Source organism: Oncorhynchus kisutch, linkage group LG1 (assembly GCF_002021735.2).
Source record: "Oncorhynchus kisutch isolate 150728-3 linkage group LG1, Okis_V2, whole genome shotgun sequence".
In the NCBI taxonomy this organism is placed as follows: domain Eukaryota; kingdom Metazoa; phylum Chordata; class Actinopteri; order Salmoniformes; family Salmonidae; genus Oncorhynchus; species Oncorhynchus kisutch.
In genome coordinates, this window is record NC_034174.2 from 47,391,950 (window position 1) to 47,406,218 (window position 14,269).

The 14,269-nt window shown below is 42.5% G+C and overlaps 2 protein-coding genes across 10 annotated transcripts in view; both read left to right on the top strand.

Moving 5' to 3' along the window:
* Positions 1–2,347, top strand: part of rassf1 (Ras association domain family member 1) — a 9,683-nt gene extending 7,336 nt beyond the window's left edge. For all 5 annotated transcript variants that reach the window (XM_020485230.2, XM_031825796.1, XM_020485248.2 and 2 more), the window contains 3 exons: positions 1–190; positions 1,021–1,136; positions 1,299–2,347. The exon at positions 1–190 is cut by the window's left edge and continues 99 nt beyond it. In XM_020485230.2, the coding sequence (XP_020340819.1) occupies positions 1–190; positions 1,021–1,136; positions 1,299–1,448 (456 nt within the window). In that variant the 3' untranslated portion in view covers positions 1,449–2,347. The remainder of the gene's footprint in view (positions 191–1,020; positions 1,137–1,298) is intronic.
* A 132-nt stretch (positions 2,348–2,479) lies between these two features.
* Positions 2,480–8,063, top strand: tusc2b (tumor suppressor 2, mitochondrial calcium regulator b). 5 transcript variants are annotated; one of them, XM_020485211.2, is made up of 4 exons: positions 2,480–2,672; positions 3,175–3,459; positions 5,467–5,587; positions 6,665–8,063. In XM_020485211.2, the coding sequence occupies exons 2-4, from the start codon at positions 3,305–3,307 to the stop codon at positions 6,728–6,730; spliced, it is 342 nt and encodes a 113-aa protein (XP_020340800.1). In that variant the 5' UTR covers positions 2,480–2,672; positions 3,175–3,304; the 3' UTR covers positions 6,731–8,063. The 5 variants fall into 5 exon arrangements, 3 of the variants coding, with proteins under 3 accessions (XP_020340800.1, XP_031681698.1, XP_020340808.1); XM_031825838.1 differs by having other exon boundaries at positions 2,530–2,672; positions 3,219–3,459; XR_004210121.1 differs by having other exon boundaries at positions 2,531–2,845; positions 3,351–3,459.
* The last annotated feature ends 6,206 nt before the right edge of the window (positions 8,064–14,269 follow it).

Sequence of the window (14,269 nt, forward strand, 5' to 3'; positions counted from 1 at the left end):
GAGGGACAACAGGAGGGGGGGCTTAAGCACCGGACATCTTTCTACCTCCCCAAAGACACGGCCAAACACCTGCACATAAGCTCCCAGACGCGGGCACGTGAGGTCATAGAGGCCCTGCTCAACAAGTTCACCGTGGTGGACAACCCTGCCAAGTTTGCTCTGTTTGAGCGCAGCGAACGTGAAAACCAGAGTGAGTGTCCGCAAGCAATGTAACCTAAATGCACTGTCATGAACATGCTCAAATCATTCCACTTAATATGATACCAAACACAATGTAATAAAGTGTCAGTGTCACTCTCTCCCTTGCCATCTCTCTCTCTCCCCTCCTATCTCTCTCTCCCCTCCTATCTCTCTCTCCCCTCCCATCTCTCTCTCCCCTCCCATCTCTCTCTCCCCTCCCATCTCTGTCTCCCCTCCCATCTCTGTCTCTCCCCTCCCATCTCTGTCTCTCCCCTCCCATCTTTCTCCCCTCCTATCTCTCTCTCGCCTCTCATCTCTCTCTCTCCTCCCATCACTCTCTCTCCCCTCCCATCACTCTCTACCCTCCCCTCCCATCTCTCTCTCTCTCCCCTCCCATCTCTCTCTCTCTCTCTCTCTCCCCTCGCATCTCTCTCTCTCCCCTCCCATCACTCTCTACCCTCCCCTCCCATCTCTCTCTCTCCCCTCCCATCTCTCTCTCTCCCCTCCCATCTCTCTCTCTCCCCTCCCATCTCTCTCTCTCTCCCCTCCCATCTCTCTCTCCCCTCCCATCTCTCTCTCTCTCCCCTCCCATCTCTCTCTCCCCTCCCATCTCTCTCTCTCCCCTCCCATCTCTCTCTCTCCCCTCCCATCTCTCTCCCCTCCCATCTCTCTCTCTCCCCTCCCATCTCTCTCCCCTCCCATCTCTCTCCCCTCCCATCTCTCTCTCTCCCCTCCCATCTCTCTCCCCTCCCATCTCTCTCTCTCCCCTCCCATCTCTCTCTCTCCCCTCCCATCTCTCTCTCTTTCTCCTTTGTCTCTTTTTTTCTTTTACTTTTCTAGTATACCTTCGTAAGCTGTCTGATGACGAGAGGCCGCTCCACCTGCGTCTGTGTGCCGGACCCAATGAGAAAGTCCTCAGTCTGGTGTTGAAAGAGAATGAGACGGGGGAGGTCAATGTGAGTACACACCTCTAAAACACGCACACACATGCACGTGCACACAGACACATACACACATTAAGGCTCTTGTATGCTCAATACTGAAATGATGTGCATTGAAAAGTGTTGACAGTGATTATGTAACTTTACTATTTGGGTTGCTCTCTCTCTCTCCCACAGTGGGATGCATTCAGCTTTCCTGAGCTGTGTAATTTCCTGCGGATCCTTCAGCGTGAGGAAGAGGAGCACGTCCGGCAGATAGTCAAGCGCTACGCTCTGGCCAGGGATAGGATGAAGGAGGCCATGGCCAGCATCACCACCCCTGGCTGATGTGATGGCATGATGGGTGACATCATGGTAGAGAGGCATACACACTGTTGACCAGCGGCCACCAGGAGCATGGCACACAATGCCACTCTTGAGTTCAAAGTTCAAATGTCTTTAGTGCTGACCCTGCTGTAGCAGATAGAGCACAGCAACCCCTGCAGCTGTGAAGGGCAACTAGGGCCAATAGGGGGTTAGGTAGGGGGCGACACCGGAAGTCAGAGATCAATCATGAACACGTCTTTGAGACAGACAAGGTAATAGCAGTGCAAGTTAGGAGAGAGAGTAGAGGTATTTAGTGCAAACCAGTAGGCTACTGCTACGTGTTGTGTGGCCTGGATTGGGCATTACTGTGAAGGACAGGAGGAAGTTATCTGAGGAATGAGAACAGACGATACTGTCATTGACTGGACACCTAGGAGATATCCTGGTCTGAACACTGCTTAACTGGAGAACTGGAGTTTTTCACTGGGAACAATGTATGTTGCTGCTCAGTTGTTGTGGGGGGATTGGGTAAATAAAGATGTAACTGTATTGAGCTGTTGTTACTCTCATATTTCCCCTTTGTCGTTAATAACGGGATCCTTGAATGTGTCTGACATGTCAATCTGTTGCAGACCAGGGTTGTGTTCAATAGGGCATACTGCAGCAAAATGTTTTGCAATTGAAAACAAAATTCTGTGTTCTTATTGGGACAGTTTAGGTCTCTCCCCGTTTCAAAAACGTCTTCTTCCTACTGAACATGGCCCAGCTTTCTGGGAAGCCATCTGCCCTAATTACTCAAAGAAATCCTGTGAACTTTTAATTAGCCTGTAATGCATGTTTTACTATGGGAATTAAATATCTAGGGAACAGAATCTATGTTATAATGTGTTCATACTTCTAATAAAAATATAACACATTAACTACATGTCATTGAATCTTTATTTTGTTATCAGTGTTGTTGTCATGTCTTACATCGCCCACTTTAGAGTAGGCTATTATTTTTCTTATCTGCTCACTCTTTCCTCATCATAAAGAACCTTCTCCAACCTTCCATTCTGTATTTTTTTTTAAATAGACTGGAAGTGACGTAAGTACATGCCCTCCATATGATGGAAGTGAGGGAGAGGCTAAAAACGGTGACGAGCAGTTTCAGAGAGCTAGCGTCAGCTACCTGTGCTTCGAAGACATTCGGCGTCTAAGGAAGTTATAAAATACGACTAATTGACATCAAGCTGAAATTACTCGGTATGTCGACAGTGAATGTGCTTGCAAGCATGTAACCTAAATCAAAGGGAGACGTTTAACGTTAGCTAGCTGGTTAATGTTACCTTGACAGCACGTATGGCGTTTTGTAGCTAGCTAACGTTAGCCATCTGATATTCTAAAAGGCCCTCAGCTACCATATCACAGACACGATGGTATGTTCTGTCAACCAACTAAAGACTTCAACCTGTCTCAGATTTGAAACGCTACTGCTGTAAACAGGTCGCTAACCGATAACGTTAACTAGCATTGCTAGCTAGCTAATTGGTTTTGAAAGCTAATGCCAACTTCAAGTCCTAACTAGCTAGCTATGCTTTTGTACAGAGAACTAACGTATGCATGTAGTTAGCAGGTGACGCCAACATAAGATTCCATGTAATCTGGCTAATATGATTTTTAGTTCAAACAGCAGCTGCCAGAGAAACATGTCATTATTCATCAACGGCTGCTAACTCACTTTCTCTGTAATTCCTTTAAATTGTAGCTACCTACTGTCTTCTACTTTATAAATAACATCCCTGTCTCAAGACCTGTCAACACCTACATCGAGCATCAACTCGCTACATCTCTCCTGGGTGCAGTCCGGCCAAGAAAATAATGTCCTACAGTTGAAGATGGGCGGGAGTGGCTCCAAAACCAAAGGTTATTGGCCTTTTGCAGGTTCAGGCAGTGGTGATGGTGATCCAACCAAAGAGGGAGTCGACGAACAGTCGCTGGCAAGACTCCGAAGTTTCCGAAATGGGACGCCCTTCGTGTTTACCAGATGGAGGTAAATATAGCATCACAAGTAGCTATGTCATCATAACATACAGCACATGCTACAAGTCAGAACACCAGCCACATCTCAGAATTGAGCAAAATGTGGATGTCCTAATTCAACTTTAAACTGAAGCCAATATTGTTCACTTACACGATAGAAAGGGTACACTATTTTGTATCTTTCTAGAAACTTCCCCTCACAATGTCAGTAGCTCTAGGTCTGTGTCTCGGGGCGTACGTAGATCAACACATCAAATAACATTTTATTTGTCACATACACATGGTTAGCAGATGTTAATGCGAGTGTCGTGAAATGCTTGTGCTTCTAGTTCCGGCAATGCAGTAATAACCAATGAGTAATCTAACCTAACAATTCCACAACTGCTACCTTATACACACAAGTGTAAAGGGATAAAGAATATGTACATAAAGATATATGAATGAGTGATGGTACAGAACGGCATAGGCAAGATGCAGTAGATGGTATCGAGTACAGTATATACATATGAACTGAGTAATGTAGTGTATGTAAACAAAGTGGCATAGTTTAAAGTGATTAGAGGTCGACCGATTAATCGGAATGGCCGATTAATTAGGGCCGATTTAACATTTTCATAACAATCGGATTTTCACATTGCCAGCTCGGGGGATCCAATCTTGCAACCTTACAGTTAACTAGTCCAACGCAATGACGTGCCTCTTGTTGCACTCCACAAGGAGACTGCCTGTTACGCGAATGCAGTAAGCCAAGGTAAGTTGCTAGCAAGCATTAAATGTATCTTTATAAACAATCAATCAATCATAATCACTAGTTAACTACACATGGTTGATGATATTACTAGCTATTATCTGGCGTGTCATGTGTTGCGTATAATCTGACTGAGCATACAAGTATCTATCTAAGTATCTGACCGAGCGGTGGTAGGCAGAAGCAGGCGTGTAGACATTCATTCAAACAGCACTTTCGTGCGTTTTGCCAGCAGCTCGTGCGTCAAGCATTGCGCTGTTTATGATTTCAAGCATATCAACTCCCGAGATGAGGCTGGTGTAACCGAAGTGAAATGGCTGGCTAGTTATCGCGCGCCAATAGCATTTCAAACGTCACTCGCTCGCTCTGAGCCTTGGAGTGGTTGTTTCCCTTGCTCTGCATGGGTAACGCTGCTTCAAGGGTGGCTGTTGTTGTTCCTGGTTCGAACCCAGGAGCGAGGAGAGGGACGTAAGCTACACTGTTACACTGGCAACACTAAAGTGCCTATAAGAACATCCAATAGTCAAAGGTTAATGAAATACAAATGGTATAGAGAGAAATAGTCCTATAATTCCTATAATAACTACAACCTAAAACTTCTTAACTGGGCATATTGAAGACTCCTGTTAAAAGGAACTACCTGCTTTCATATGTTCTCATGTTCTGAGCAAGGAACTTAAACGTTAGCTTTCTTACATGGCAAATATTGCACTTTTACTTTCTTCTCCAACACTTAGTTTTTGCATTATTTAAACCAAATTGAATGCGTTTCATTATTTATTTGAGGCTAAATTGATTTTATTGATGTATTATATTAAGGTAAAATAAGTGTTCATTCAGTATTGTTGTAATTGTCATTATTACAAAATAAATGCAAAAAATTGACCGATTAATCGGTATCGGCTTTTTTGGTCCTCCAATAATCGGTATCGGCGTTGAAAAATCATAATCGGTCGACCTCTACTAGTGATACATGTATTACATAAAGATGCAGTAGATATAGAGTACAGTATATACATATACATATGAGATGAGTAATGTAGGGTATGTAAACATTATATTAAGTGGCATTGTTTAAAGTGGCTAGTGATACATTTTTTTACATCAATTTCCATTATTAAAGTGGCACATGTTTGACACCCCTTTCTATCTCAGTGTGGCAGTGAGCGAGGGGAGGGGTTTAACCATGCAACATCTGTACTGGGTAGACATTTGTCATTCTCTTATTTCTCTGGACCCCACCCAGCAGTAACCTTTATCTGCCTTCAGCTCCCTGTACTTTGATGAGGATGGAGACCTGGCCCACGAGTTCTACGAGGAGACAGTTGTGATGAAGAATGGCCGTAAGAGGGCCAAACTGAAGAAGATCCAGAAAAACCTCATACCTCAGGTAACAGGCCCTTCTCTCAAACTGTCGGAATATGAAATTCAGGGGTATATTCACTAGAAAACGAACAGGATGAAATGGGGGGGGTCCTACCTGAATTTGTCCAATAGAAACTGCTTGCTATGGTTTGCACTCATGAATACACCCCCGGTATTAGATTTTTAAAATTCTAGTTAACCCCTTAGAGTGGATGTCCGTGTCCCTGCGGAAATGTAATTCGCTTTTTTTTTTCTCCCATATGTCAGTCTTAAGTTATGGATATTTGATTTGTTGCATTGGATGAGCCTCAATCTGCAGATGTCACACTTCCGCATCAGCCGTGAGAGGTGACAACGCTAGAGCAGTGTTTGTCAGACCATGAGACATCCTGAAAATTAGTTTTCTCACAATCCTCTGTAGCATCTGAACGGTTTGGCCTACACACTAATATGATCTCTGTGGAAAGGTGAGACTCTCGGATGCCCAAAGGCTTTTCTGAAGGTCCCCCGGTACCAGTTCAAAAATGTAAAATAAAATGAATGGAAATATATATATATATATATATATATATATATATATATATATATATATATATATATATATATATATATATATATATATATATATATATATATATATATATATATATATATATATATGGAGACTGTTCCAAAAACAAGGGGTAACATACATGTACTTAAAAAAAAAAAAGTATAACTTGCTTTAGATATTTGTTCCATCTAGTGAATGTTATTCAATGTGTTTGTGCTAATAGCAGGTAAGGCAAAAAAACATTTTGGTTTTATATTTTTTTGATACTTCAAAGGGTCTTAAAATTCGAAATCAAATAGCTAAGTGATCCTTGGTATGACCTTCTTTAAATAATTACATACAGCTTAGTAGAACCCCCTCTCCCAGCTCAGACTGTTATGGGTTAAACATCCTTTAGTCATCTAGTATGCATGATTTAAATTGTCCCGCCCCCAAACCAGTGTATTCAATATGGCAATATCCTGATCACATCTCTGAATGTTACGGGCTAGGTATATAATGAATGATCATGTGCTTAGTTTTGTGTTTTCCGTCTCCTTTCCCTTCTAGGGAACCGTAAAGCTGGATCACCCCTGCATCCATGTGGATTTCCCGGTCGTTCTCTGTGAGGTTTGAGGAAGCCTGGTTCCATGTTCTGAGACCAGACTCAGACTAGCCACTGTCAACTCGGTCCCTTTGTTTCTCCCTCCACCTATACTTTACCCTGAAGCCCTCCACCTACCCTCCTCTAATTCGCCATGGTCTCCCCGTGATGATGTTTTGCCGGGGTGCCCTGACCTGTGAGGACAGATGTGCTGTTGCTCAACGCGTGTTGAGACTGCATGACATGCGGCTCTGTAAGGTGTGGCCCTTGTGCAGTCGTGCTACACACAGTAGTGAGTGGTCACTCACGGAGTCCCATCAGTGATGTCAGAGAAGATGGATGATGATGAAGACATCATTCTGCTCGCGTTACCCTCATCCTATTCAATATATACAATGCAGGTCCTGTGTGTGTGTGTGTGTGTGTGTATTAGTGGATATGAAATGTGACAATGTGTCTCCTTGTCTGCCTGTCTCGCATTAGTGTGCTCTGGTAGGATGATCCACTGTACTTTGTAAGGAGAATGTAAGAGGCCAATTGACCCATGGGCTGTTAAGTAGAGTAGTGTCTTTGAGAATAGGCAGAGGTCCGATATCTTTAAACCCCTGGTCTAGAGGGAATTTGCCATCTGTACGGAGCAGCGAGGGGAACAGGTTTTAAGGGGTGAGATTTTCCTTTACCTGTTCAGTCTTCAGAGCATCTGAAGTAGAGTTGCAAAATTTCAGCAACTTTCAATAGATTTCCTGGTTTTCCAGAAATCCCTGTTGGAAGATTCCCAGAATGGGCAGGAAATCCATAATCCCCCCCAACCAGGACTTCTTGAAAACCAGGGAATTTATTGAAAGTTCCTGGAATTTTTTAACTACTTTGGATTGGGTAATATCAGGCTTAACCCATTAGGGCAAAATCCTGAGGTCCGGTATAGGAACGTTTTAATGGACATTTTACGTCTAGTCCTCGGGGGGGGCAAGTGGGGTGTTGCATTTTTTGCCCCATCGTTAGCAAACACTGCTGATTTAAACATTCTAAACTGAAGATCATAATTAGTTGATTATTGGAGTCTGGTGTGTTAGCTGGGAATAAGGTGTGACATGATCGGAGCTTATTTTATTGTGATGTTTAATTGACTGACTGTGGAGGTCAATCCTAATCATGAATCGTCTGAGTCGGTGCTGATCTAGGATCAGTGTTAACCCTTTGAGATTATAGTCAAGCCTACGCCGAGCCGCTTTTTAAATATGGGTCCAAGCATTGACTTGAGACTCTGGGGAAAGTCCTGTTCCTTCGCTGCATTGGGCGATACATTTAATTGTTAATTTATTATCTGTTATACAATGGCTTTGTTTTAAAAAAAAAAAAACGCAACTCAAAATGTCTGTCCCTTTTTTATTTCTTCCATGCACCATTACACAAAGTCTGTTTACACAGGCAGCCCAATTCTGATCTTTTATTTTATTTTTTTACCGTCCAGGTCAGCTATTTTGCCAATAATTGGGCAAAAGATTAGAATTGGGGTGCCAGTGTAAACAGCCAAACCCATGTTTCTCTAATTTCAACTATGGAACTTCTGTGTCCTCTGCCCCTGACTTGTATAAAAGCCGATTTATGGTCATTCTGGAGTCTGTTGGCCGTACAGCATTTACTGCGATGCGGGCCTCTGCAGAAGTCAGGGCGTTCATGCTTCACAGAGCTGTTGTCAAGGAAGTGAGTTTGTTTATACAGGACATACTGTCCCTACCTACAGTCAACCAATCATGCCAATGTGGAGTGAAACGCAGCCCTCCGCATTGTTACATTTGTGAGGCTCAGGACGATGCGGTACGAAACTAGATTTGACCTTCGGAAGCTCCACAGTTGCTTCACACCCTCCATACGGAGCATCCAGACGCAGTTTTGGAGTCCCTGGATATAGCCCTTAGTCGTGGTATATTGGCCATATATCACAAATCCCAGAGGTGCCTTATTGCTATTATTAACCGGTTACCAACATAATTGGAACAGTCAACAAGTCATTTTGCATCATACCTTTCAGGCAATCAGCATCCAGGACCCAAGCTACCCAGTTTATAAGTAATTTGATTCTGCAGAAACTTTGATATTTGCCCTTTAACCTCCTGTAGTAGTGATTGGCTCAAGCATTTCCCCTAGTGACCCCAAAAGAAAGGAGACCCTCCCCCTTTATCTCTGCCAGCCTGATCTTATAGACTAGACGTAACATTGTGAACTTAAATCCAGGATATGTTACATAAGACAGATGGTTTCTTAAGGCAAAAATGAAAGTAGGGGTAGATGGGTGGGCGTCTAGGGCAAACGACTAGAAACCCAATGGTTGCGAGTTTAAATCTCATGGACAACTTTAGAATTTGAGCTAATTAGCAACTACTTACTACTTTGCATCTTCTTAGCATGTTAGCTAACCCTTCCCCTAAACGTAACCCTTAATCCTTTAACCTAACTCCTAGCCTAGCTAATGTTTGCCACCTAGCTAGAATTCATAACATATAAGTTTGGATTTATGTACAGAATAATGTGAAATGCTATGAGACCAGGTAAACTCATGTCCAACAACACCATTGTTCTGGCCAACCAATGAGAGCATTGCTCTAAGGGACCTTTCCAGATGTTAGACAGATGATTGTATTATGAGCCATTATCTGCCAGTTGTATTGAAGTGTAGGAAGCTCGCCTTATCTAACGGGTATACACTTCCAGACCTTTCCCTGAAAGATCAACATTGGGCCAGAGCATGTTCATGTTCACCAGGGCACATTCTATTGAATTACCATGTCCACAGACACACACCTCTCTAGCCTACCTCACAGGGGGACGTTAATTGGATTTCACAGCCCCCATTGGCCACTCTCCCACACACTGGTCCCCTGCAGTCTCATTTCCTTGAGTTAATCCCTGTTCTGAAGACAGGCGCTGAGCTCCCCGGAGACAGCAAGATGGGTTTTAATTGGGTAAGGGGTGGGAGTTTCAAATCTAATAATTTATGCCATATGGGCCCATGTATGCCTGTTTTATACGCTTTTGTCTGATAAATTGCTACTTGTATCCTCAGTTAACTCAGCTCAATGGAAGAGGTATTGATAGTGGTCAAATCTAGCTGAACATCAGCAGAGCCTTCTAATACCGTATGTCTCTATGTAAACAGAAGGCTCTGGACATGACTGTGCTTGGGTTCTGGGCACAGATGACTCCTGCAGTGTCAAGCCATAATATGAAATGCGCTGTTAGGGAAGTGATTGGGCTTGTTTGACATTGCAGCTGACATGGTGCATTTTCAATAAATGATGACTGACTGACTGATCTACAAATAATATTGAATAGGATGCAAGGTGATTTGCAGAACAGTCAGTCGGCGGTCGCCTGCAAAGTTTACCAAGTCCTTTAACTTTAGTTTGACAACCAGGGTGGTAGAGTGTTAGGGTGCATGGGAGGGGAGGTTGGAGTTCATCAATCAATGTGAGGGTGTGTTTTTACACATTCTACATACCTTCTCAAGTGGTCCTTCCACGATGTCAGTGTGTTTGATATTCCAGGTAAGGGGGTCTACCTGTGTGTGTATGTGCTGCATATAGCATGTCATTCTCTGTTGTAAATGGTGTCTGATTGCTAGCAGATGACACCACAGTAATTACACTGACTTCATTAAATTCCAGAGCAGTAGCTAGATGCCACAGAGGCTGCTGCTGCAGTTTCTCTCCCACTGATCGGAGCATATGCAGTCTGGAATGCACAACTTGAAAAGTTGTCACTGTCATTCACTATATTGTGTCTAGGTTGCATAGATAGATTCCGTTTCACTAAGATCACTAATGGCTCTGACCTGAACCCTTATTTTACTCCAGAGGTAAGCATTAGATCTGTCCGACAGGCTTCGGAGACATTGTTTTGCATTTCACATTATGGAACTATTGAAGGCTTTGAATCGCTAACGTGTTTACACAAGATGGTTTCGTCTGAGTGTTCTCTTGACCCTGGCACAGTTGGCAGCTGAACTGAACTGTATGTTCAGCAGCAGTGTGTGGCATCATGTCCTTGGCCCTGGTGTCACACCAATGGGTACTGTGCGGTTGTCGGTGTCACGCTGTCACAGCAGCCACAACCCACTAATGTTCCTGTTGTTTTGGGAGGCCTCATCCTGTCCTGTGCCGATGTGCTGAGAGGGGTAAATGCAACCTGGGGAGGATGTCACTGATGTCCAAATGGTGGAATAACTGACCCCAACTACTGCACAGGAAACAGCGAAGGGCAACTCTCACCAGGTGTGTGGTATGAATGTGAATGTTTGTATTCGGGGGGCTACCTTTCACTCACACACCTTTCACCGATTTATTTGTGATGAAAATTGTATGTTTGTGCTTTTCTAATAACAAATGTCTGTGTTCATGCAAGTGACTGATTAAATGTGCCTGGGAGGAATCCTCACTATCAGTATCTGCAATTTGGCAGTATGCCCAGAACCTTGTTTTGAGAACGAAAGGGATATCTCAGTTTCAAGGTCACAGCTTGGAGAGAAGAGTCCTCGTGAGGTATTGGTCGGTCACATGCATGAACCAAATGTTAATGATGAATTAAATATGAATAAGCAGTATATAGGAGAACTAACGGGACTGCCCCGGTGGAGCTTACTTCAGACCAGTACTATATGCATCTAAGTTTGACTGTGACCTCTCCAGCTTGCTGTCAATAAATAATGATTCATTTAAGATTGACTTTGAGTGTTCCATGTGTAGAACTTACACGACATATTATTCCGTAGAAAGGTGTTAAAATAAGCCTGTGTCTTTTTCAAAACTATGCTTTGTCTTATTTGACCATCTGAATGTGTATTGAGTGTGAGTGTGTGTGTGTGTGTGTGTGTGTGTGTGTGTGTGGTGTGCAAGGGTCAGCAGAATGGTCATGCCCACTTCATGCCATGGGAAATGTTCTTCATGCAAAGCTGTCTGAGTTATTGTTCTGCTTAAAGGATAAAAGAATGCTGGGTCAGGATCCACTCCACTTTATTGCTTTTATACACGTTTTAATTTTCTTTCTTTACCGACTACAAAAAAACTCTGAGAAGAATCGCTGTGTATAGTCCCGTCACGGGAGGGAGATGAGACAGCGTTGAAGTGTTTTTTTGATGCACTTTTCCACAAGGCTAGAACAATATTCCAGAGGTTGGGTGAAGGGTTATGCAAAGGTGAAATGGAAAGTTTAGTTTTTTGGTAAGGTTGTGTTCTGAAATTCTGAATCTTTCTGTGGGGGACATTCGAGAAGCCCTAAATTCTCTTTGGGATGAAAGTGAACATGAGTGACCTATTTGTTCATGTTGGCTTTTATACAACCATATAGCTTTTTCCCCACACATAATATACACCAAGTGTAAAAAACATTAGAAACCCGGTGTGGTCGTCTGCTGCAATAGTCCACCCGTAACAATGATCGACGAGTTGTGCGTCATTATTTGTCTATTTGTGGCCCATCTGTTAGCTTGCACGATTCTTGCCATTCTTCTTTGATATAGCAAGCCACGGCCAAGTGACTCACTGTCTGTAGGAGTGATCCATTTTCGTGAACAAGGTGGTGTATCTAATAAACTGGCCAGTGAGTGTGTGTATGTATGTATATATATATATATATATATATATATATATACACACTGAGTATACAAAACATGACATACTGACCAGGTAAATCCAGGTGAACGCTATGATCCCTTATTTATGTCACTTGTTAAATCCACTCCAATCAGTGTAGAGGAAGGGTGCTGATACAGGTTAAAGAAGGATTTTTAGGCCTTGAGACAATTGAGACGTGAATTGTGTATGTGTGTCATTCAGGGGGTGAATAGGCAAGACAAAATATTTAAGTGTCTTTGAACTGGGTAGCATAGTAGGTGCCATGTGAACAGGTTTGAGTGTGTCAAGAACTGCAACGCTGCTGGGTTTTTCACACTCAACAGTTTCCCGTGTTTATCAAGATTGGTCTAACACCCAAAGGACATCCAACCAACTTCAAATCAAAATCAAGCTTTATTTATATAGCTCATTTCAGACATGAATGCAACACAATGCGCTTCACAGGAAAAAAACATAAATATACCATGAAAATAAAAACAGAAGTATTTACTACATAACAAACACAAGAGGATAAAAAAAGAATAACGATAAAAACGGAGACTAAAAAAGTACCATAAGGACAAGCAAAGCCAATCGTGGATTGATTTAAAAACAAATAGAAGAATCTTAAAATGAATTTGAAAACTCACAGACCATCAGTGCAGAGACTTTAAAACCAGTGTAAAGTGTGCTCTCCGTCTGGTCTTGGTCAATACCCGTGCTGCAGCATTCTGTATGTTTTTCAGTTGACCAATGGCTTTCTTGGGTAGACCAGACAGGAGATCATTACAGTATTCAAGCCTGCTTATAATTTAAAGCATGGATGAGTTTCTCTGTATCAGCCTGAGATAGAAACAGCCACACCGTGGCAATGTTCCTCAGGTGGTCACATTCCTAGCGTGTGATTTGAAATTGAGTTCAGTATCTAAAATGACACCTAGGTTTATTTCCTGGTGTTTTATATTTATTACTTGTGAATTCAGATGTGTGGCCAGATTCTCCCTCTGTGCTTTGGCTCCAATAATAAGTACCTCTGTCTTGTCTTGATTTAGCTTGAGGAAGTTGTGAGCCATCACAAGTATTAAAGTATTTAAATCACTAATACAGTCTAATCATTTATCTGTGGAGCTAAAATCCTCTGGTGACACAGAAAAGTAAAGTTGTGTATCGTCTGCGCTGCAGTGAAAATCAATGCCGTACTTTCTGATAATGCTGCCAAGGGGTAACATAGGTCAACTGAACAGTACTAAAAAAAACTATCAACTGTTTAAATAGGTCCTAAACCCATTCAGAACTGGACCAGAGAGGCCAACCCACCTCTACAGTCTTTCCAGAAGGACATCATGGTCACCAGTGTGAGTTAAATCCAACAGTAGAAGGACAGAGAGCGGTTTGGCATGTGTGTTGGCTCTAATATAATTTACCACTTTAACTAAGGCTATCTCTGCTAAGGTGGGCACCGAAAACCAGATTGGAATAAAAAAATATATACATTTGCTGTTTGTTTGGGGTTGATTTGCCGAAAGAGAGCTGAGCTAAATATTCTAGATTTAATTTCTTCAGAAGGGGTTTCACCATAGCAGTTTTTAGTGCAGTGGGGAAAGGGCCTGTGAACAGAGAGTGAATAAGAATTTTTTATTTTATTTATTTTACCTTTATTTAACCAGGTAGGCAAGTTGAGAACAAGTTCTCATTTACAATTGCGACCTGGCCAAGATAAAGCAAAGCAGTTCGACAGATAAAACGACACAGTTACACATGGAGTAAAAACAAACATACAGTCAATAATGCAGTATAAACAAGTCTATATACAATGTGAGCAAATGAGGTGAGAAGGGAGGTAAAGGCAAAAAAGGCCAAGATGGCAAAGTAAATACAATATAGCAAGTAAAATACTGGAATGGTAGTTTTGCAATGGAAGAATGTGCAAAGTAGAAATAAAAAAATAATGGGGTGCAAAGG

What these genes read in the sequence shown, in the direction of transcription:
- tusc2b (XM_020485211.2), top strand. Translation starts at nt 3,305, where the DNA reads ATGGGCGGGAGTGGCTCCAAAACCAAAGGTTATTGGCCTTTTGCAGGT. An exon ending in TTCGTGTTTACCAGATGGAG is followed by an intron (nt 3,460 to 5,466) that starts GTAAATATAGCA and finishes ATCTGCCTTCAG; the next exon opens with CTCCCTGTACTTTGATGAGG. An exon ending in AGAAAAACCTCATACCTCAG is followed by an intron (nt 5,588 to 6,664) that starts GTAACAGGCCCT and finishes TTTCCCTTCTAG; the next exon opens with GGAACCGTAAAGCTGGATCA.